At 57.5% G+C, this 21,716-nt stretch overlaps 3 protein-coding genes across 16 annotated transcripts in view; 1 reads left to right on the top strand and 2 right to left on the bottom strand.

Annotated features, from left to right (window-relative positions):
- Positions 1–876, top strand: PSMB11 (proteasome subunit beta 11). The gene has a single exon (XM_059058766.2). It carries the CDS (start codon positions 1–3, stop codon positions 874–876), a length of 876 nt encoding a protein of 291 aa, XP_058914749.1.
- Positions 877–4,922: 4,046 nt separating this feature from the next.
- On the bottom strand, positions 4,923–15,458 carry CDH24 (cadherin 24). The gene is made up of 13 exons (XM_059058713.2): positions 15,266–15,458; positions 13,407–13,710; positions 12,932–13,226; positions 12,621–12,740; positions 12,376–12,543; positions 12,030–12,217; positions 11,428–11,681; positions 10,108–10,244; positions 7,623–7,744; positions 7,428–7,539; positions 6,818–7,066; positions 5,052–6,063; positions 4,923–4,961 (listed from the first exon to the last, which is right to left on the bottom strand). The coding sequence occupies exons 2-12, from the start codon at positions 13,605–13,607 to the stop codon at positions 5,573–5,575; spliced, it is 2,337 nt and encodes a 778-aa protein (XP_058914696.1). The 5' UTR covers positions 13,608–13,710; positions 15,266–15,458; the 3' UTR covers positions 4,923–4,961; positions 5,052–5,572.
- Positions 15,459–16,348: 890 nt separating this feature from the next.
- The window catches only part of ACIN1 (apoptotic chromatin condensation inducer 1), a 31,939-nt gene continuing 26,571 nt past the window's right edge, over positions 16,349–21,716 (bottom strand). For 6 of the 14 annotated variants that reach the window (XM_059058699.2, XM_059058701.2, XM_067028765.1 and 3 more), the window contains 9 exons: positions 21,278–21,411; positions 21,031–21,183; positions 19,906–20,047; positions 19,528–19,673; positions 19,035–19,142; positions 18,787–18,894; positions 18,229–18,553; positions 18,013–18,113; positions 16,349–17,284 (listed from right to left, as the gene is read on the bottom strand). In XM_059058699.2, the coding sequence (XP_058914682.1) occupies positions 16,958–17,284; positions 18,013–18,113; positions 18,229–18,553; positions 18,787–18,894; positions 19,035–19,142; positions 19,528–19,673; positions 19,906–20,047; positions 21,031–21,183; positions 21,278–21,411 (1,544 nt within the window). In that variant the 3' untranslated portion in view covers positions 16,349–16,957. The remainder of the gene's footprint in view (positions 17,285–18,012; positions 18,114–18,228; positions 18,554–18,786; positions 18,895–19,034; positions 19,143–19,527; positions 19,674–19,905; positions 20,048–21,030; positions 21,184–21,277; positions 21,412–21,716) is intronic. The other 8 variants (XM_067028760.1, XM_067028766.1, XM_067028762.1 and 5 more) reach the window with 3 other exon arrangements.

Genomic DNA, 21,716 nt, shown 5'->3' with positions numbered 1-21,716 from the left:
ATGGCTCTGCAGGATGTGTGCAAGTGGCAGGCCCCCGACACCCAAGAAGCCTCACCTCACCTGCCTCAGGCTGGTGGCTGGGCTGCGCCCCAGGGCTGGGACCCTCAAACCTTCCTGCAGATCCATGGCCCCAGGCTGGCCCATGGTACCACCACCCTGGCTTTCCGCTTCCGCCATGGAGTCATCGCTGCGGCTGACACGCGGTCCTCCTGTGGCGGCTACGTGGCCTGTCCAGCCTCACGCAAGGTCATCCCTGTGCATCAGCACCTCCTGGGCACCACCTCTGGCACCTCGGCTGACTGCGTCACATGGTACCGGGTGCTACGGCGGGAGCTGCGGCTGCGGGCACTGCGGGAGGGTCAGCTACCCAGTGTGGCCGGCGCCGCCAGACTCTTATCCGTCATGATGTCGCGCTATCGGGGGCTGGATCTGTGCGTGGCCACTGCCCTGTGCGGCTGGGACCGTTCCGGCCCTGCCCTCTTCTACGTCTACAGCGACGGCACCTGCCTGCAGGGGGACATCTTCTCTGTGGGCTCTGGATCTCCCTATGCCTATGGTGTGCTAGATGGCGGCTACCACTATGACATGAGCACCCAGGAAGCCTATGCCCTGGCCCGCCGTGCTGTGGCCCATGCCACCCACCGTGATGCATACTCAGGGGGCTCCGTGGACCTCTTCCACGTGCGGAAGAGTGGCTGGGAATATGTGTCCCGCAGCGATGCCTGGGTGCTGTACTCGGAACTGCGGCAGCTCCCAGGGCCAGGGTCAGAGCAGGAACGGGAGGAGGAGGCCACCCCGGACAGAGCCGGTGAAGGCGGAGAACCGTCTGTGGCGCCAGCCCCGGGGGACTCGAGGATGCCCGCAGAGACGCTGTGAGCAGCAGTACCTGGGGGGTCCAGCCCAGGAGTGGGTGGAAGATGGGGCCGCACGGGGGGCTGACTCACGGCGTCTGGCTCCTGCTCTTGTGGGTTGCCGGCTTCATTTGTTCCAAGTCTCCATCCCTTTCTCCTCCTGGAGCCATTGACGGCTCTCTCCGACATGTTCCTGTTGGCACCCAATAGATTGATCCAGCCTCCTTCTCAGCACCGAGTCCTCTTTCAGCAAGTACTTATTGCGCACCGGCTGCACGCCAGATGCTGTGCTAGGTGCTAGACCCTCTTTTCTTGCCATCCTCCTTTCTGCTTTTTCCCCTCCTATCCCCAGTCTCTCTTCCTCTCGTGTTTTAGTCTTTAGCTCAGCTTCAGAGTCTTTGCCACTTTCTCACCTTGGGGAGTGGAGATGGCAGGAGGAGAAAGAGGTGGGGATAGTAGCCCAGAGGGCCCAGGCTGGAAGGGACAGGGACAGTGCAGCATGCACAATCTGGGGGTGGTGATGGGCTTCCCACATCTGCTTTTCTTCTCTGCCCCCCTCCCCGACTTGACCCTAATAACTATGATGCAAACTCCTTTACTGAACGCAGTTTTCATGATAACTCTTTGAGGTAAAAGTGATCCTCACTTGACAGAAGAGGAAACAGGTTCACAGGGTTCTGTGAGTTGCCCGAGGTCACACAGTCAGTGCAGAGATGATGCTGGGATCCAGGCCTTCCGCTCCAGGGCTGTGCTTCTTCAGCTCAGTTTCTCTCCCAGGGGCTCTTCCTGCCAGGTGTCTGGGGAGTGATGGGAAGAGAGCAGCTGGGCCGTGCCCCTGCCTGGTGGCCAGGGAAGGAGGAACCCAGAGGAGCCTGAGGGCCTGGAGGGCTGAGCCCAGGAAGCAGCCCCCCCTGAGCCCTCTCTACCCCCCCCCGCCCCCCCCCCCCCCCCCCCCCGCTTGTCAGGGCCCAAGCCATTACCCCAGGCACCTCCCCCCTCTCTTGCACTCTGGCTTCCAGGCATGTCATGGCCGTTGCCCGACTTCTCCTCCTCCCCCTATCCCTTTGCCTTCTCTCCAGCCTCGCTTTCCAGTAGCTCCCTCTGGGCATGAAGAAAAGAGAGAAGTGGCTGTGCTAGTGGGAACTGCTGGGTTAGCACATCCTCCCCCCCGCCCCCCCACCCCGTCCCCTTGCTGGTCCCTTGTAAGCTCTGACTTGGCGATGCAGGCTGACAGCTCCAGGAGAGATGCTCCCCTGCCCTTCCCTCCCCAGGCCAAGTGAGGGAGGAAAGCACGGTCAGCCTAGGAGGTGGCACCTGAAGGTTCCTGAACCTTCTTTCTCTATCCCACTCCTACAGCTTCCAGTCCCAAGATGAACAGTACCTTTCCTCCCTCCTGGACACCCCTCCTCCCAGCCTCCAACCCAGTCGTGAGCCCCAAGCCTGCACCTCAGGCTAAGAATTCCTCCAGGCAGGAGCTGGCCAGACAGAGGAGCCCCAGCAGGCTCTGGCTTTCAGGGGATAATGGGAGAGGAGGGAAGAAAGCTGAGGGAGTCCCAGGAGGGAAAGAAGTAGGGGAGAGGCGGGGAAATGGTCAGGGGGAGGGGGGCTGCAGAAAGGCGCCCAGTACAGGAGGACTAGGCTTCGAGCCAGGATCTGGGCATCTGGCTGGTGGCCTCCATAGAAATTCTTCATTCCTCACCCACTCCTCAGCCTCAGCGGAGGAGGTGCAGGACACTGGGAATGATCACTAGAGGTCAGGGACCCCTAGGCCAGCTTGGTCCTGGAGGAACACAGGAGGAAGGGCAGCTTTTGTCCAGGGTTCAAGTGTTTGATTGACTCAGACATAAAAGGGGGCACCTCCACATGCAGAGGTGAGGGTGGGTCTGTGACCTGTTGTATGTGAGTGATCCAGGATAGGCGATGCACGTGCAGTTCCTATGTGCAGAGACAGAAAACAGGCTGGAAGTTATCAGGGAGAAAGACGGGCCTTATCACTTCTTTTGGGGAAAAGAATTCCAGAGTGGGGTGGGGCAGGGCTCACCCCACTTGTTCAATACTTCTGCATCTTCCCACCCCTGTCCTGAAGCCCCAGGGGTGAGAAAAGGCAGGGAGGGAGGGGTGGGCTAGCTTGGGGTTGCCACTTGAGCCCAGCCCAAGGCTCCCTGGGAACCACATGCGGCTCACCCCCTGGAACACTCTGTGCCCCTCCTCTTCCCATTAATCAGGGAAGGAGGATTAAACCCAGATAGGGAGGGCATAACAGGGGGGGAGCCCCACTCTTCTTGCATCTCCTCCCATCACCTCTCCACTTCTCTCTCTCCTCTTTTCCTTCCATGGTTCTGCCCTACTTCACTCCCTTTGACAGATTCTGTGTTTCCAATGGTGAGGTATTTAAGACCAGAGATAAGCCTGAGGGGCTAGCTGAAAAGCCTGTTTCCCTACATTGTTGTTTTCCTTGAAGCTTAATGAGTTGGGGAGGACCCCAGGAGGGTGTTAAGGAGGGCCGGGAGAGCAGGCAAAGGCCTGCATCCCACTTCCATGCAGGGGCGGCCCAGGAGTCAATTCCTCCTTCTCTCCACTTACTCCTGAAGGCTTGATGCGGACATCAGGGGAGACCAAAGGGGTGGATCTAGCTCTGAACAGGAAGACTTGTTCTTCTGGCACCCTGCTTGGAGTGCTGCCTCCTAATTGTCTCCCTCAGGGGCAGACAGTCTGCTCTCACACAGGCCTTCAGGCAGGCAGGGGCCCGGTTCCAGCCTTCAGCAGAGTCAATGACAATGCCAGCATCAGAGCAGGGTCCTTGTCCTCCCACTGCCTGGTTGCCCTAACCAAACGGTGTAGAAGGTACAAGAAGGCATCTTCCCATTAGAGCAGCTGTCCCTGATTATCAGCACTCCGCACTTGGAGGGGAAGGTCACAAGGACCTATCCTGACCCATCTACTTGAGTCCCCAGGAGCCCTGCCTGGAGTTACGAGGCGTGGGTGCTAACAGTTGACTTTTTTTTTTTTTTTTTTTTTTTGCGGTTCGCGGGCCTCTCACCTTTGTGGCCTGTCCCGTTGCGGAGCACAGGCTCCGGACGCGCAGGCTCAGCGGCCATGGTTCACGGGCCCAGCCGCAGCGGCATGTGGGATCTTCCCGGACCGGGGCACGAACCCGTGTCCCCTGCATCGGCAGGTGGACTCTCAACCACTGTGCCACCAGGGAAGCCCCCCCGAGATGACTTTGATTCAGCCCTTCTAACAGCCCGCCTCTCTGGTCCCTCTCCCTCCTCTTTGTGCCCACAAAGAGTAAGACCAGAGACTGGGAAGAATAAAAGGTGGGGCAGCAGGCCCCAGATCCACTGTGACTGTGCCACCTTGCCCTGGCTCACCCTTTCTCCAACTGGGACCACAGGCCCCAGGAGGCACTGGCTTGCCCCCCCTCTGCTGTTCCCCACCCATACTTACTCCTAGTCTAGAACTCCTCTTCCTCTCTTCTTAGTCTTTTATAGCTCCCCCTTTCTCCACTTTCTCCTTCCCACTTTCCCCTCTGGCCAATCTCCACATCTTAATTTCCTTGGACAGTTTGAGACCAACAGAGAGCCCAGAGGTCATGGGGGTAGAGGTACATGTCATTATCTCCTTCTTCCCTGAATGGTGTCAACCCAAAGCCTCCTCTATTAAAGGGACTTGAAGCAACTATCCCCCAAAGGAGAAAGGAGAAGGAGCCGAGGGGGTGGGCTTAGGCCTCTCCTCCAGCCCTTTGGCAGAGTGAAACTCTTACAGACACCTGAGTGCAGAAAGGAAAGCAGGACTGCACCTTTACAAAATAAAGTGTTTGTTTATTATGAAATTAGAGATGGAGGCCCCTCCCCTTCCTCCTTCTTCTCCTTCCCCAGCTGCCTCCCTCTTTCCTTCCCATCCCTCCCCCTGGGGCCTGGGAAGCACACAAGACAATGCCCAGAGCTAGGATGCCCAGGGCCGGCTGACTGCTGGGCAGAGCTCCAGGGAGGCGGCCACGCTGGGGGCTGGAGCTCTTGCCCCCGGAGGTGGGCTGGCTCCCTCTCTCTGCTGGAGGCCAGTGGAGCCAGGATGAGGCCATGAGTGATGGATGGAACCATGCGGGCAGGTCTGCAACGACAGGAGAGCCCGAGTGAGAGGTGGGGCGTGAGGGAGGGCTTTGGGCTACCCCTGTTTTCCACATAGTCTAGGGACACTGACCTGGGGCAGAACATCCTCTGCAGGAGGGTGGGCAGCAGTGGCTGGAAGTTTCTCTTGTTTCTGGGATGGACAACGGAAGAAACCAAAAAGCCAGTCACAGGGACCCACAGAGAATGCGGGCAGATGTGGGCAGGAGACAGACAGAGAGCATGTGTGCGGGCACGGGAGACAGACAGAGCCGTGAGTGACAGACAGATTTAGAACGGGGGAGACCAAAACAGAGCCACAAGAAAGTGGAATCACAGTGAGAGAACGGAGAGATTCAGAGTCTGAGCCGCACAACGCAGACCCAGACAGGTCAAGTGTCAGAGACAGAGACAGAGATCCCTGGAGAGAGACGAACAGACGACTCAGGACGAGGGAGGTAAGGAGGAGGTTGCCCTAGGGAAGTGGGGAGGAGGGACACGGGGATCGGGGAGGCCTGGGGACCCCTGGGCTGCTGCCGCCTGCCTGGACCCCGGAGGCTCACTCAGAGGGCCTGTGCGGCCGCCGTGCTGCGGCGGGCAGGGCCAGGCCGGCTCTCAGGGGGCCGGGGGCTCCTTGGCCCCATAGAGCTCGGCTAGGGTGCGGAAAAGCGGCCCCCAGTCGTCCAGCGGCTCAGCGGGGCCCGGGGCACCGCCGATCTCGCTGCCGGAGCCCAGGGAGCTGAGGGAGCCGCAGGAGGAGCCCCGGCCCTCGTAGCCATACACCTGCACTGAGTCGTAGGGTGGGACGCTGGGGTCGTCGTCCGCCCCGCGCAGCCGCAGCGCCAGCAGCTGCGCCACGTCGGCGGGGCCGGGGGGCCGGGGCTGGCGCGGCGCCCTGGCCCAGGGCAGCACATCTCGGCGCACGGGCGGGCCAGGCGCGGCCCCGTCGGGGTTTTGCAGGGCGCTGATGTCGAAGGCCTCCGTGTCCTCCTCGCCGCCGCCCTCGTCGTCGTAGGTGATGATGTTCTCACGCACGTCCTCCTCCTCCAGCACCATCAGGGCTTCCTGCTTCTGGCGTCGCAGGGCCACGAAGAGCACCACCAGGGCTGGGGGAGAGGCGCACACAGGCCGCTGAGCCAGCAGGGCCAGGCATGGGGCAGCCTGGTTCCAGTCAGAACGGCCTAGGGGTGGCAAGCCCTGGGTTTGACATCTGGCAAAGCTCGTTTGAATACTGACTTCAACCCTTTACTCGCTGTGTGACCATGGAAAGTTGCTTAACTTCTCTGAACCTCTTTCGCCCTTAGATTGCTTGTGTGGAAAAGAGGGAAAACATATTTACACCTCAGTGTTGTTGAAAGGATGAAATACCAAGTGCTGTGCCCAACGCCACACGGGGCCCAGAGTCAGGGCTCAATGAACAATTTTTATGGCTCATGACTGTCATTAGATTGACAGGCCAGGGATATGAGGCCAGAGCTTTTGTCTCGGATGCATGAGGCAGTGGGAAAATCCAGGCATGAGGGTTCCTTCAGGACCTAGGATGGATTTCCCTATGTCCAGTGTCCTCGTTCCTCTCCACACACCCTGCAGGCCTGGACCCCACATTTTTTTTTTTTTTTTTTTTTTTTTTTGCGGTACGCGGGCCTCTCACTGTTGTGGCCTCTCCCGTTGTGGAGCACAGGCTCCGAACGCGCAGGCTCAGCGGCCATGGTTCATGGGCCCATCCACTCCACGGCATGTGGGATCTTCCCGGAGCGGGGCACGAACCCGTGTCCCCTGCATCCGCAGGCGGATTCTCAACCACTGCGCCACCAGGGAAGCCCGGACCCCACATTTATGTCCCACTGTGGCCTGACTCACCAAGCAAGGTGCCCACACAGGTGATGATGGCAAGCAGGGCCCCGGTGCTGAGCCCAGCAGGTGAGAGCTGAGCCTCGGGCCGGCAGGAGGCCACGGAGCCATCAGGCCGGCAGCGGCACACGCTGACAGTTACTGTGGCAGTGCTGCTCAGTGCCGGCTGCCCCCAGTCCCACAGTTCTATGGGGACCAGGTAGGGCGCCTGGCGGGGCGGAGCGGGGCGAGAGGGCAGCAGCAGGCTGGCAGAGCCATCTGTGGGAGAGGAAGGTGTTGGGTCACCTCCTGGGACACCTTCCTAGTAAGGTCGGTGCAGCCCACGGAGACAGCTTTCTGTGGGGAAGGTTTGCAAAGAGCAAAACCACATCCACCCCGTCTTTTTTTTTTTTTTTTTCCCCACTGCGCGCACAGCTTGCAGGACCTCAGTTCCCCAACCAGGGATTGAACCCAGGCCACGGCAGTGAAAGCCCAGAATCCTAACCACTAGGCCACCAGGGAACTCCCCAAACCACATCCACCTTCTTTTGGGTGGAGGGCCCAGGTAGGTGGGCAGGGCCGAGGGTGGTAGAGGAGAGGAGGGAAGCAGGCATGGGCACGGTTGTAGGAGGCTACCCACCTCGGTTGTCCCGTACAGTGAAGTTGGCATCAGGGTCCAGAGGACCTTGAAGGGAAATACGGCTATTGTTGCCGACTTCATCTCTGTCCAGGGCCCTGATGACCTGAATCAGCTGGGAGGAAGAAAAGAAGCCTTGTATGGAGTGGGAAGCTGGAGAGGTCTTGAGTTCCCAACCCCTCTGCCTCAGCGGCTCACCTGCCCGGGGGCTGCAGATTCACACACAAAGGTGTCGTAGGGCTCAGTCAGCTGGGGAGCATTGTCATTCTCATCCAGGGTCTGGATGGCCACTTGCACCCGGGAGGCCTGTGCGGAGCTGTCTGAAGCCAGAACACAAACACATACACCCCATGCAAGCACACACATCACAGTTACACACAACACATGGGGTGTGTGGGCATGGATGCCACACGTAGCACATAGCATGCATGTGGGACACATGATGATAATGCATGCAATATGCAAGTAGCAAACAATGTTGTGAAATGAATGGAACAAGTGCATACAACAGCCATGTGGTACCCAAGATATGTGCAATACATATACCATATACACTCAACAGGAGTGTAGCACCCATAACATGCATATACAATAACCCACAAGCAGGGTACACGTGCCATAAAGGAAAGGTAGACAGAGGATGCATACCCGATGCACACAGACAGTAGCCATGAAAGATACAAACACATTCATACCATCCATTTGATGTACACTCAGTGTTTTAAAACAAATGCAACATACATGAAGTGAATGTTCGACATGTACAGTGAATGTAGTATCACGACCCCCAGGATGCAGAGAATTCATTTTCATGCACAAAACCGGTGGATGGACACACACACACACACACACACACACACACACACACACACACACACACACCATCAGAGGTCCGGGAGGCTGTGGTGTAGCAATGAGTATCACTTAGAGTTGACCTTGGGGAGGGAGGAGCTACGTGATACTCAGGGGCAGAGCCAGGCCAGCCTGGGTACCATAGCCAGACACAGGCCCCCTCGTCATTGAGTGGCTCCCACCATTACCCTGACTTGCTCCTCACTGCCAGTGGCATCCAAGAGAAAATAGAAATTGTACATCCCTGCCTGCTCCAGTGTTCACCTCCTCTAGGCTAAACCTCTCAGTTCCTTTAGTCTTTTCCCCGAGTTGAGGGAGAGCTGGCTGGCTCTTGGGAAGGTGCTGAGCTGACAGCCTGGGCACAGGAGCAGACTGCCTGGCTAAAGGGTCTGGGATACCCTGAGATGGGACGGGGCTGGGGTCCATTCCTTCATTGCAGTTAAGGCCCAGGGCCTGCTGGTCAATACTGGGACTTCTAGGGGTGGGGAGCAGGATTTGGCAGGAGATGAGAGACACTGAGGGGGATACACATACACACACACGCAGGGCTACGTATACAGGCAGCCACAAACACACTACATATACCACAAATACACACAGGGATGTTCACACGGACAGACACGCGTGCACTGCCACACAGCTGCATGGTCATACACATAAACCTATCTATATACAATTCGACACATATGAGAGGCAGTAGGGCAGAGGAGATAACAGCTGAGATTCTGCAGCCTGACTGGGACTGAGGGCCCACAACTTAATGTCTGTGTGACCTTGGGAAGTTACTTAACTTCTCTTTGCCTGAGTTTCCTCCCTTCAAAATGGGGGACAAAAATCATACCTTCTTCATAAAGTTGTGGTGATGATTAAATGAATTAATCCATATTTGATACTTAGAACAGTGTCCGATACACAATAAATAGTAAATCATTACTATCTGTCCACAAACACTCACACGCACAAAACAACATATACGAACAGCTACTTGTATCTATCACTATACACATCCAATTACACATATGCACAAATAATATAAATAAATTGTATACACTCAACTACGTACACATATATGCAGCTACAGACGTATACTCACAAACATATGTGTATGTATGTATATGTATTTTCCACACATATGGAATCATACACATGTAAGTACAAACCAACGTGTACACCACACGTAGCTCTTCACTGACATGTACAAGTACGTATGCACACAGTGACAGCTCCCCTAAACAGGACACAGACGGCAAACGTAGGAGACCCTGAGGCATGAGCAGGCGTGGTGAGGAGAGGTTCACAGAAGGGAGGGAGGTCTAAGGCTGAACCACACTACTGGTGACAGGTGACTGACATGGGCAGTGCATAGAGCTGGTCCCTCTCCCTACCCTTGAGGGCTCCCGGCAGGGCTTCCCAGAGAGGGGCTCCTGGCACCACCTCCCCACCCTGGCCCCGGTCAGCTCCCAGAGGAGGGGTCCAGCCCCTCCCTGATGCCCCTTCAGCCTGAAGCAGAGAGTGGGTCAGGCAGGGTCTCCCAGGGTGCAGGAAGCTATTCAAGGTTAGGTTTATTTCCGGGTTGGGGAAAGTCAGGTATGGGAGCCAACTGAAGGTGAGGAGAAATGCTCAGGCAGACCCACTGTGCCCAGCCCAGCCAGGAGACCAGAAGGCCTGCCTGGTGGTGATGATGCAGGCTGGGGACCCAGCGGCTGTACGCTGGGTGAGAGTGTGATGGCATTAGCTGCCCTCCCCCACCCCCATACGTCCCCAGGGATGGCCCCTCTGCTGGGAGGCTGCTGCCTCCTCCCGGGTCTCCCAGGGTCCCAGGACTCCTCACCGACTTCTGTGGCCAGCACAGTGAGGTTATGCCAGACACGAGCCTCGCGGTCCAGGGGCACCGCCGTGCGGATGGTACCGTCTTCAGGCTCGATGGAGAAGCAGTGCTCCGGGTCCGAATGGGGGAGGATGGAGTATCTGGGGAGATGGAGCGGGGCTGGGGGCTGATCTGCGGCAGGGCCAGAGCTCGCAGCTACCCCTCCCTCCTTCTGTTCACCTTGCTGGGCCTCGTGGCTCAGCTGGGCAGAGGGCCTGAGCTGGCCAGAGACGCGCACCCAGAGCCATAGTTCACGTTCGGGTCCCCTCAAAAGACAGATATCCCCGGGGAGTCATCAACATTAAACACCTGTCCTAACATGCCGGGGACTGGGTTTCATGGGCATGCAGGGAGAGAGAGGTGACGTCGGGTAAACACTGCCTGTCTTTCTGACTTCTGGGGCTCTGTTCTGGGGACCAGGGACCCAAGTTCTAGCCCTGCTCTGTCTCAGGCCAGCTGTGTGACCTTGGGCAAATCTTTTAACCTGTTTCCTCAACTACAAAAAACCTCAGTGCTATGACAGGGGTGCTGGCTGGGGCGGCGGAAAGAGTGGGTCTTCTTGGGGCCGACAAGTCCGGATTTGAATCCCAGCACTGCTACTTACTGACTGTGTGACCTTGGGCAAATTACTCAACCTCTCAGGGCCAGGCCTCTAAAGCAGGGGTCCCTAAACCCCGGGCTGCAGACCAGTACTGGTCCGTGGCCTGTTAGGAACTGAGCCGCACAGCAGGAGAGCAGAAGGCAAGCGAGCGAAGCTTCATCTGCCGCCCCCGGTCGCTCGCATTACCGCCTGAACCGTTCCCAACGCCCCCCCAGCCCCCTCCGTCCGTGGAAAAATTATCTTGCACAAAACCAGTCCCTGCTGCCAAGAAGGTCGGGGACCGCAGCTCTAAAGCAACTGGAGCTGATACGGTTACTACCCTTATCTACTATCCGACTCTCACAGGTTGTTGGGAGAAGGAAATGTTGTCAAGTGGGTAAAATGTGAAGCGCTGAGCGAGTGATCCATAGCCATGGCCATCAATTGATCCATCGCACTCATCAGATGAGATTCCGTCCGCTCGAACTGCCACTGGGAGGCGCTACTATCATCCACCCAGAGGGATGGGTGGAGAGTGTGGGAGGGGTTAGCAAGGTCCTCCAGCCCTGCCCTGGCCCCAGGCCTGCAGCGAGGGAGACTTCTGTCAGGAGGTGAGCGTGATTTGCAGTAAAGAGGGCACATCCTCGGGCGGGAATAGCCTGCTGCTGAGCCCTGGCCCTGAGCCCGCCTGCACCCCAGCTCACCTGATTGGGCTGGCCCCGGAGTCCAGGTCAGCAGCTGACACCCGGCCCACCAGGGTCCCGGGAGACTTGTTCTCGGGGACTGCCAGGCGGTAGGCAGCCTGGGTGAAGGCAGGTGGTTCTGGGGCGTCCTGCACAGCCACGCGCACTGAGGCCACGTCCTTGAAGGGCCCTCGTCGCAGGTAGGCTGGGTCGATGAGCGTGTTGGTTGCCTCCACACGGAAGGAGTAGGAGCGACGGGTCTCGAAGTCTAGGGGCTGTGGTGAGGGAGACGGAGTGACTGAGGCCGGGGGGCAACCCGGGAGGTGGGCACCAGAGGGGCAGTGGCCTCGGTGGTCGGGGTGGGGTGGGGTGCCGGTTACTCGGTCAGAACTCTAGGTCTGCCCCCAGTTCCATCACAGACTTGCTCTGTGCAAAGTCCTGAGCCAGTCACTCCCCCGTTCTGGGCCTTAGGCCCTCATCTGAAAGATGAGGAGATGACCGTAATCTCTAAGCTCCAACACAGGGATCCCGACCGAGCCTGTTCTAGCCCTGTTAGAAGCGTGTCCCGTGGGGCAGGAGGCAGGTGTGAGTGGGTCTGCAGCGCTAGCAGATGGGAGGCTAACCTTGCGGACAGTGAGGAGGCCATCTCGACCCCGGGAGTCTGTGCTGATGCTGAAGGCCTCGGACCCCTCCCCATCCAGGATGCTGTATGCCATGAGGGCGTTGTCCCCCAGGTCTGGGTCCTGGGCCCGCAGCCGGCCCACCAGGGTGCCCGGCCCAGCGGTCTCCACCACGGAGAACTGGTACAGGCCTTGGGGTGGATGGAGGGAGACGTTCTGAGAGAGGTCCCCGGCCCTCCTTCCTCCCCCAGCACGTCCTTCTCCAAGGCCTGGCTGGGGGAGGCTTCTCCCGAGGCTGTAGGGCTGGGGGTGGTCAAAGGGCGGCTCAGGCGGGGCACTTGTCCCTTACTCTGAGGGAACTTGGGGGGGTTGTCGTTGACATCGCTGAGGGTGACCGTCACCGTAGTGCTGCCCGACAGCCCCCCCATGTGGCCGCCCATGTCCTTGGCCTGAATCACCACCAAAAACTCCTCCTGTGTCTCGCGGTCCATGTTGGGGATGGCGGTCCGCACCACTCCTAGGGGGAGAGATGATGAGTCAGGGGGTGCCTGTCCCCACGGCCGCCCTACCCGCCCCCCCAAGCTCTATCCTCACCAGTCTGGGGGTCCACAGAGAAGAAAGGCAGTCCATCCAGCACAGTGTACACCAGCTTGGCGCTGTTCCCGTAGCTGGGGTCATCGGCATCGTGAGCAGTCACCTGGATCACTGATGTCCCTGTGGGGGACCCCGGCACCCCGCTCAGCTGGGGCAGAGCCAAGTGGGGAAGAAGGGTAGATGGGTGGGACACAGACCTGAGCAGGGCTGGCTTGCAGGAGGTGGGTTCTGGGGCAAAAAGCAGTGGGGGAAGGAGAAGTGACGGCACTCTAGGAGATGGGATCCGGGATGTCCAGACCTGGGGTACTCACCGACATTGGACATCTCGGGCACTGTGGCGTGGTAGGGCCCAAGGGGAAAGATGGGAGGATTGTCGTTGATGTCTTGCACCTTGATAATGAACTCCGATGGGGGCTCCAGGGGTCGGTTGGAGGCTCGGTCCACAGCTTGGGCCAGTAGAACGTACTGTGCCTTCTCCTCCCGGTCCAGGCTCTTGGTGACATGGATATTGCCTGTGGCCTCGTCAATCACAAATACAGTGCCTGCCCCCTCTCCGGTCAGCAGGTACTTGGTGCGGCCCTCACCCCTGTCCACATCTGAGTGCAGCTGTAGGGATCGGGGAAACATGGCAGCTGGTTCCAAGCATAGGGACAGAAAGTTAGAGTCTAAATCTAGGATTGGGTGGAGTGTTGGGTGTCCTGAGGGACCAAGGTCATTGCAGAAGTGATGAAGTTGCAGGGCAGGGCCTTGAGGGTCAGGGTAGACATGGGAGGGGTTGATCCTTACCTTGCCAATAAGGACAGGCTCTGGTCCGGCATATTCCTCAATGACAAAGAACTGGTTCCACACCCAGCTCCTTCGGGTCCGAAGCAGTGCTGGTCCTGGGGCCCCCCGGGATCCTGCCCAAGCCCGGGCTGGGGCTGCCAGGCGCCCCATGCAGCTCCAGCCACCCAGCCAGGCCAGCAGAAGCCTCACCAGGCCCCACATGTTTGGGCTCAGCCAGGACTCTGTTCACTGCTCCCGGGTGCTGAGGCATGAGCTGGCTGGGGCAGAGGGGCAGAAGCTTTGGGGCTGCCCCATGGATCCACACCTGCAGGATGGGTAGCTGTTTACGGTTAAGGAAACCCTTAAACCTCCCCTCCCCAAAGTTAGATGTGGAAGATCACACCTCCAAGGAACCAGACGCCCCACTGCCCAGAACCCAGACTAAGACAGAGAGCAGACAGTCTGATCTTTCCCTCCACCCAGGCTCTGCCTGTATTCACCTCCAGCCCTCCAAGCTGATAACTCTCCGGCCACGCAACTCTGAGTAGAGAAGCTTGGTAAGAAAATAGGAGAGGGGATGCTGGGAGGGCTTGGAACCCCAAACTGGCCCCTGTGCTCCCAGGGTGGGCATGCAGCTTGGAGCTGGAGGAGATGGGGGCTACCAGGGAAAAGGCTTAAAATCCAGGGATTGGGATTCATGGAAGTGTGGTCTCAGGGCGCCTAGGGCAGGCTGAAATGACAAGGAGGGCAGCCTCAGACAGGGTTGAGAGCCTGTGAAAGTCCATCCTCCACAGGAACTCCGCCTCGCCTCTTCAGAACCTGCCCCCGGCACACAGCTAGCTGAAGTCCTTGAAGGGGAACTGGGTTCCCGAGGCAGGGTGGGGGGCCAGAGCTGAAAGAAGAGGGATGGTAGAGGCCGAAGACTGGGGAGGGGGAGCAGAGGCAGACCCAGAGGCTAGAGACACAGCGTGATTAAGGGTGAGACCAAGACTCAGGGACTGTCAGAGACAGAGACAGAATGGCAGCAAGAGACAGGAGGAAAGAGATCAAAGGATGTAGCCTGGGTGCCTGAAAGGCAGAGAGGAGTCACGGGTACCAGGCTTGAGAATGAGCAGAAGAGGGGACAGAGGGGCTTTCAGTACGTGTGATGAGCAGGAAGGGGCAGATTTAGCTGCCGGGGTCAGACCAGGCCGCCCCGGTGCGGAACTTCATTCTGGGAGAAGGGGCAGCCAGGAGGGGCTGTGGGAAGGAAGCTAGAGGACCCTTCCCACCACTGTCTCCTCCCTCTCCTCCAAGGGGGACCCCTCAGGTGGCTGTGGCTGCGCCCCTCCTCCCCTACAGCAGACATACACCTGACAGTCCTTTCCTTCCCGAGGGAAGAGGGAAGCCGGGGCCAGAGAGGGAGGCGGGACGAAGAGAAGGAAGGCGATAGAGGACTGGGAAACAGGATAGCGGGAAGGGAAGGGAAGGGAAGAGGAGAGAAGAGGGAAGGAACGGGGAAGGAAAGGAAAGCGGGAAAAAGAAAAGACAGGAGAGGAGAGAAAGGTGGAGGAAGAAAAAGGCAAAGAAGAAGAGGAGATGGAGCAAGACAGGGCAAGAGGGAGAGAGAAGGGCTGGGGAGCCAGGGAAGGGGCAGAAAAGACAAACAGGCAGAGAGAAGGCAGGATGAAGAGAAATCGAGGGAGAGGAAGATGGGGAAAAAGAGGGAGAGAGGTGCGAGGGAAGAAGGGAAAGCGGTAGAGCGCGGGAGAAGGGAGCCGGCAGTGGGCTCCCAGCCGCGGAGCGCACCGCTCACCGCTCTGAAGACACCCGCAGGCTGCGGGCCCCCTGCTGCCCCTCCGAGGATTCCCAACCGCGGGCTCCAGGGCAGGCGCCCTTACCTGGCAGTGCCAAGGGGCCCAGCCCGGTGGGGAGCGCCCCCGCCCGCCCCCGTCGCCGGGTCCCGGGGGCGCAGCCCCGAGCCGATCAGAGCGGGCGCCGCGGCTCCGCTGCAGGTCTGAGCAGCCCCGGCTAGAACAAGGGAGCGAGACGGAGGGGGCGGGGGAAGGAGGCTCCGCCTGCGGAGGAGCGAGGCGCCTCCGCGCCGCGCGGGAGAGCCCAGCCTCCGACCCTCCCCGGCCAGCCCGGGCCGCGCAGCGGGGGACGGGGGCGGTGCCTGCTGCCCGCCCCCTCGGCGCTGCCGGGCGCATACAGATGCGGTGCCCCTCCCAGGCCGGGCCCGCAGCGCCTGGAGGGGCACTTGGGAGGGAGGGCTTCCAGGTCAAGGCGCCAGGCCGTTTTCCGAAGAGCTAGCGGAGAAGGCGCACCCGGCAGCGTGAAGCGGCCCGCACGCCCCCCGCAGCCGGGCGAAGGGCGAGCGCACGGTGAGCAGGGGAATCTGGAGCCCACTGCAGAGGCCCGGCTCGCCGCCCCCGGACTAGCCTTGGAGGCTGGTGTGGACCCCGGCCGTGAGGCGGCGGCATTTTGGGAACCTGTGCAGGGAAGGGTAGCGGGCCGGCTAGGGGCCTTAAGCACAGCAGAAAGGTCCAAGGAGTCCGCGGGCTGGGCCCTGGGAACAAACAGGTCAGGGACGGAGGCGACGTCGGCGGGAGGGCACGGAGCCTTTTTGGGAAGCTCATTTACAGGAGCCTACGGAGCGAGCAGCTGCCGCCCCCTGGTGACGGTTATTGGCGGCACCTTGAAGGTGGTGAGCAGGTGACCAAATGCCTCTAGCACAGCACCGGGACACCCCTCTTCCCAGGGCATCTTTCCCTCGGCCCTCCAGTGAGGAAGATCCACAGCTGTGTGTGGCCAGAGCCGAGGCAGGGATGGAAGGAGGGTGGGAAGTCCCTACTCCGGGAAGCAGCAGCCTAAGTTAAGTATACGGAATGCAAGCAATGCTGGCTGCGCTGCATGCTGCAGGCTCCTCTTCAACATGGCTCTCACCCTGGCCCTGCCCAAGGAAAGCCACTCAATCACACTAGTTAAAACTAAGTCAGATTTTTATTATTTTCCATAGACCACATCATTTAATAATAAAAAAAATAAAAATAAAAATTGAACAAAAGGAAAAGGTGGATATAAAGTGGAACCGGTGGGCAGGAGGCATGGGCTGCAGGACCAAAGAGACTGGGAACTGCAGGGGCCCTGGGACTCAGGAGGAGATGCTGATTCAGCTCATAGGTGACCCAGTCCTGGCCCCGGCTGTTCCCAAAAGGTGGGTGCAGGTACCAAAGGAGGTGGTGAGCAGGATGGAGGAAAAACGAGAGAGGTTTGGGGCTCCTGGCTGTTTCCCAGCTCTGGGCCAACCACCTCCCTCCCTAACATAGCTCCTCCCTCTCACAGACTTAATGGGAAATGAGAGGGAGGAGAGGGCTAAGTCCCAAGAGATAGATTACGGGGGTAGGGTGGGAAGATGCCCACTGCTCCATTTGGTATGTGGGGACAGGTGGCAGCCAGACTTCAGCACTGGGCAAATGGTGTGAAAGACCCCTGGTTCCAGGGTGGTGGAGATTGTACCTACCCCTCTGTGGCCTTGAACCCCCCTGGGGCAGGGTGGCCGATGTCTGCAGCTCTCCCTAGTGTTCTCCCAGCTAGCGGCGCCCACCCCGGTCCCGCACAGGCGTGCTCCGACTCCGGCTCCTGCTGTGGCGCTTGGTGTCTCTGCGGTCCCTCTCCCTGCCTCGTTCACGGTCCCTGTCCCTCTCCCGATCTCTATCTCCCCTGTCCCGCTCCCTGTCCCTCTCTCTCTCCCTGTCCCTCTCCCGGCTGTGCTCTCGCCGCTTCTCCCGCTCCAGCTGTCGGGTCCGTTCCCGCTCCGCCTCCTTCTCCCGCTCCTTCTGCTCTTCTTCTTCTTGCTCCTTTCGCCGCTTCTCCCGCTCCTTGGCCCGTTCAGCGCGCTCTGCCTCCTTCTGAACAATCTGTAGCAGGCAGGGAAGGCAGAGAACAGGTATCTCAGCCCTGCTCACATGAGTCTCACCTGGTCTCCCTGCACCTGGACCCTGCACTCTTAGCTCGGGACCACTGTCAGCCTTGCTGTTGCTATGCAGGAAGGGGAGGGCCTCAGCAGTCACATCTGTCCTTGTCTCAGAGCCCCAAGCCCTCCTCCCAGTCTTCTCCTCTTATGCCCATGACAGGTAGTGGCACCATCCACACCTGGCCTCTGGTATTTCCTAAGCTAACTAGATGTGAGCAAATCTCTATTCTCTCTAGTGGAGTAGGATAAGCCTTCAATTCCCAAAAGGCCCATCACAAAGAAACGTAGATTAAAAAAGCTAAAACCCCTAGAAATTAGAAAGAGAAACGGCTGAGTTTATTAAACACAGATTTCTCAGCTAACTAAAATCAACTTCCAAGAAGCATGGCTGGCACTGCCAGCTTCCTGGGACACACACAGAGTTCCGATCTCATGTCCACCTCTATCCTTTTGGGACTGGCTTCTCTATGGCCCACTCAGTCAATTGGGCCTTAAAACTGCCTTTCTGTGATGCTTAGCTTCTGCCTTATTATTCTAAGCCAATACCTGGGCCTATTCACTCTCGTAGTCACATGACTCTCCCCTTGCTCACTCCCAAGCCTTGATGCAGCTTGGCAGGTGGTTCCTTCTGAGCTTGAGAGTGCCTCTCAAGGCAGGAAGGTGGGCACTCACCTGGCTGTCAGTCAGTGGGAGCCAATAGATGCAGGGAGCTGCCTTGGTCTTACGGAAAAGGTCGTCCAGCAGCTTGGCAGGTGGTTCCTCCTGAGCTTTCTCTGAGGTGGAAGAAAGTGAGTCAGACTTGATGCATATGACTCTGTGCCCCGTCCCATCTGGGTCCCTTTCCCACCTACTATTGAGTATGTGTGCCCCCCATAGCTAACTAAGTACCTTTCTTCTCACTCTTCTTTTCTTTAGACTTTGCGCGTTCCTTGCGGCGGCGGTCACGGGACCGTGATCGGGAACGGGGCCCTTCTCGAACTTTGTCCCGATCCCATTCACGCTCTGATCGAGTTCGCTCCCGCCGCTCCATCTCCCGTTCCCGCTCTGCCCACTGTTCCCGCACCGCCCGCTCCTGCTCCCGCTGCTCTGCCCTGGGGTGCTGTGGTGGCTGGGCTGGGGGCGGGGGCGGGGGGTGCAGCGGCCGTGGTACCCCTTGCTCCTCTGTCTTAGTTTCAGAGGGACGGTCCACCAAGAGGCCTCGGTGATAATCCAGCTGCAGGTAGAGGAGGGACAAGGATAGTCAGGATGAAGATGACATCACTCCCACCAAAGGAGCCCAGGTACCGGTGAACAGACTTTGGAACCCCATGGTTCAACTAAAGGAACCAAAGAGGAGGGAAAAGGAATCTCAGTGGCTGCAGGTTTGGCTGGGATCTCAGCTGGAATCTAGTAGATAACAGCCTCCCCTGCCCCTACCCTCCTCCTTCCTTTCCCTTGATTTCTTACCTCATCTTGCTCAGCATAGTCAGCACAGAGGAATTTGGGGTTGGACTGGGGCCATTTGACCCCATGTAGGGCTGTGCGGGTGGCAACTGCTTCCTCTACTGTCGAGTACTGACAGAGGGAAGGAGAAGGCAGAGGGTCATAACAGGCCTTCAACCCCTCCCACTTGCCACAATGCCCTCAAATCTGCCCACGATGGTCACAAAAGGAAATACAGGCCACAACCTAGAGAATCAGCTTCTTCCCCTCACCGTTACAAAGCAGTGAGATTTGATCTTGTCAATCCAGAAAGCCTCTTCTACCAGAGTTCCCGTACGTCCCAACAATTCCTTCAGTTGGCCTAAAGTGAAGGGACGAACCTGCCAATGAAAACGAAATTTCAGGGTCTTAAAGAAGGCAAGAACTATACTCATGTAACTAGTCTGAAGATTTCCCACACCACTGTCACAGGAGTATAGCTTCCAAGTCTGGGTGAGGCCAGAGAGGTTAGGAACCCTCCATCAGGAATGTGAGAAGAGTGGTAACACTGTCTGAGACGTCACGGGCCAGGCTCTCTACAAATTCTCAAGACAACCCTGCAGGGTAATACTTTTTTCTCCCCATTTTTCATATGAGACAGGTTGTGAGGTTAAATAACTCACTCAATAAGTGAGTAACCAGCAGATCCAGGAGTTGAACCTAAGAAACACGAGTCCAAAGCTCAGACTCTTAACCAAGCTGCACTGTGGGAAAAAAATGACTTACCAAATTGGAGATGTGGACGATGTTACTGATCTTGCCCCGGGGTGGGGAGGGCACTTGAGCAGTCCGGACTGGGTCATCAATTGTAATGGAAACTCCCGACTTCTGCTGGCTAATGGAACGTCGAGTTAAGGTATCTCCTAAAGTCACTATCAAATAGAGCACAAGAATGACTTTCAGCAGGGAGCAATGCTGGCTCTTTCACCTCCAGCAGGACTTACAGATTCAAACCTAGCCCTCAAGCAGCTTGATAACTAGGAGAAGACATGTGTAAAATATTAGAACACAAGGCAGAAAACATTATATGCTTTAAAAGAGGTCCAAATAAAGTGCTCTGTGAATTCAGGGGGCCGCATGTTTCACTCATAATGCTGCACTTACCTTTCTTTACTTCATGCTCCACAGGTGGGGGCAAGGCCACCTCTACTGAGACCTGGGGAGGTACAGGGGCTTCTGCTTCAGGCTCCTTTTCTTCTTCCTCCTCTTCCCTCTGCCCATTCTCCTGGCCCTCAGAAGGCACCACCTGTAAGGCATCAGATAACAGACAGATTCTTTAAAAAAAAAAAAAAAAAAATTTATTATTTATTTATTTGGCTGTCCCAGGTCTTAGTTGCGGCATGTGGGATCTAGTTCCCTGACCAGGGATCAAACCCAGGCCCCCTGCATTGGGAGTGTGGAGTCTTAGCCGCTGGACCACCAGGGAGGTCCCTACAGAGTGATTCTTAAACACCAAACAGGTACATTCTTTTCAGTTTCTAGTTTCTCGGGGAGATATGGTGGTAAGTCAACCTAACATGCTTCTTCCACTAGGGAGGAGATTTCATTATTAGGTTCACCTCCACCAGATCCTGGGATTTGTAGTGCCTCAATTCTGCCATGAGGAAAACTAAGGCAGGAATTGGCAAATTTTTTCTGTAGAGGGCAAGATATTAAACATTTTAGACTCTGTGAGCCATATGGTTGCAATTACTCAATTCTGATATCATAGCACTTAAGCAGCTGGAGACAAGAGTAAATGAACTGGGCTTCCCTGGTGGCACGGTGGTTAAGAATCTGCCTGCCAATGCCGGGGACACGGGTTCGAGCCCTAGTCCGGGAGATCCCACATGCCGCGGAGCGACTAAGCCCGTGTGCCGCAACTACTGAGCCTGCGCTCTAGAGCCTGTGAGCCACAACTACTGAAGCCCGTGCACCTAGAGCCCGTGCTCTGCAGCAAGAGGAGCCGCCGCAATGAGAAGCCCGCGTACCGCAACAAAGACCCAACACAGCCAAAAATAAACAAAAAAAAGAGTAAATGAACTGGGGCGGCTGTGTTCTTACAGAACTTTATCACAGGCTACAGGTTAGATCTGGTAGCCTGCTGACCCCTACCCTACAAGGGCCAACTAACCCAACCCTCTGCACAAATGGCAGACTTCCCTTCTAGAACTCCGCCTTAGCTCCTCACTCAGTTGCCCACTCTGCATCCATGGCCCCCTCCCCCAAAGTGGGGTGTAGGAGCCTTACCTGAGTGACAGTCCGGCATATTTTCAGCCCCTTGTCATGGGTCCCATCGTCACCATTACGCTCTGTCTCATCCTCAGAGATTCGGGAGTCATCAGCATGAAGATCCACAACAGCCTCCTGCCCCGCCAGGGGTTTGATGTCGGGGATGAGGCTCTGGGACACAGATACCCCCCACCCCGTTACACTGGGCCCATGTCTACTCCCACGTCATGTCTCATCCTCCCTTCCCCGGCCCCTCCCACCTCACCTTGAGTGATTCGGTGGTGATACTGATGGAGGGTTTCTTCTGTGTGGTGGCCGTGCTGGCTCCCCAACGCCGCTTCCGACTAGGCTGGCCCCCCTCTGTGTCGCTGTTTCCAGCTGGCACCCCCTTGGTAGCTGCTGTCCCCAAGAAACAGGACCCCACAGTTAGATGCTCTCGGGCCCTCTGCTGGTTCACACCACAACACCCACAGAGAGCCTTCGACTGGAATTTGGTGACTGGGGTAACCATGCTTCAGAGTAAACAATAAAAGGCCTGAAGCCACTTCTTGAAAGATAAAAACTACTGATCTCTGAAGGCAACAAGGAAGAGCTAACTAGGCTGGTAAGCAATTTAAACTTTTAGTGGTAGAAAAATCTAAAGTACTGGGGAAAACATATTGAGGACGACATGGGAACGAGAAAAACAAGACTATGTGATACTA

This window comes from Kogia breviceps, chromosome 3 (assembly GCF_026419965.1).
Source record: "Kogia breviceps isolate mKogBre1 chromosome 3, mKogBre1 haplotype 1, whole genome shotgun sequence".
In the NCBI taxonomy this organism is placed as follows: Eukaryota; Metazoa; Chordata; class Mammalia; order Artiodactyla; family Physeteridae; genus Kogia; species Kogia breviceps.
This window is presented reverse-complemented; position numbering and strand designations above follow the sequence as displayed.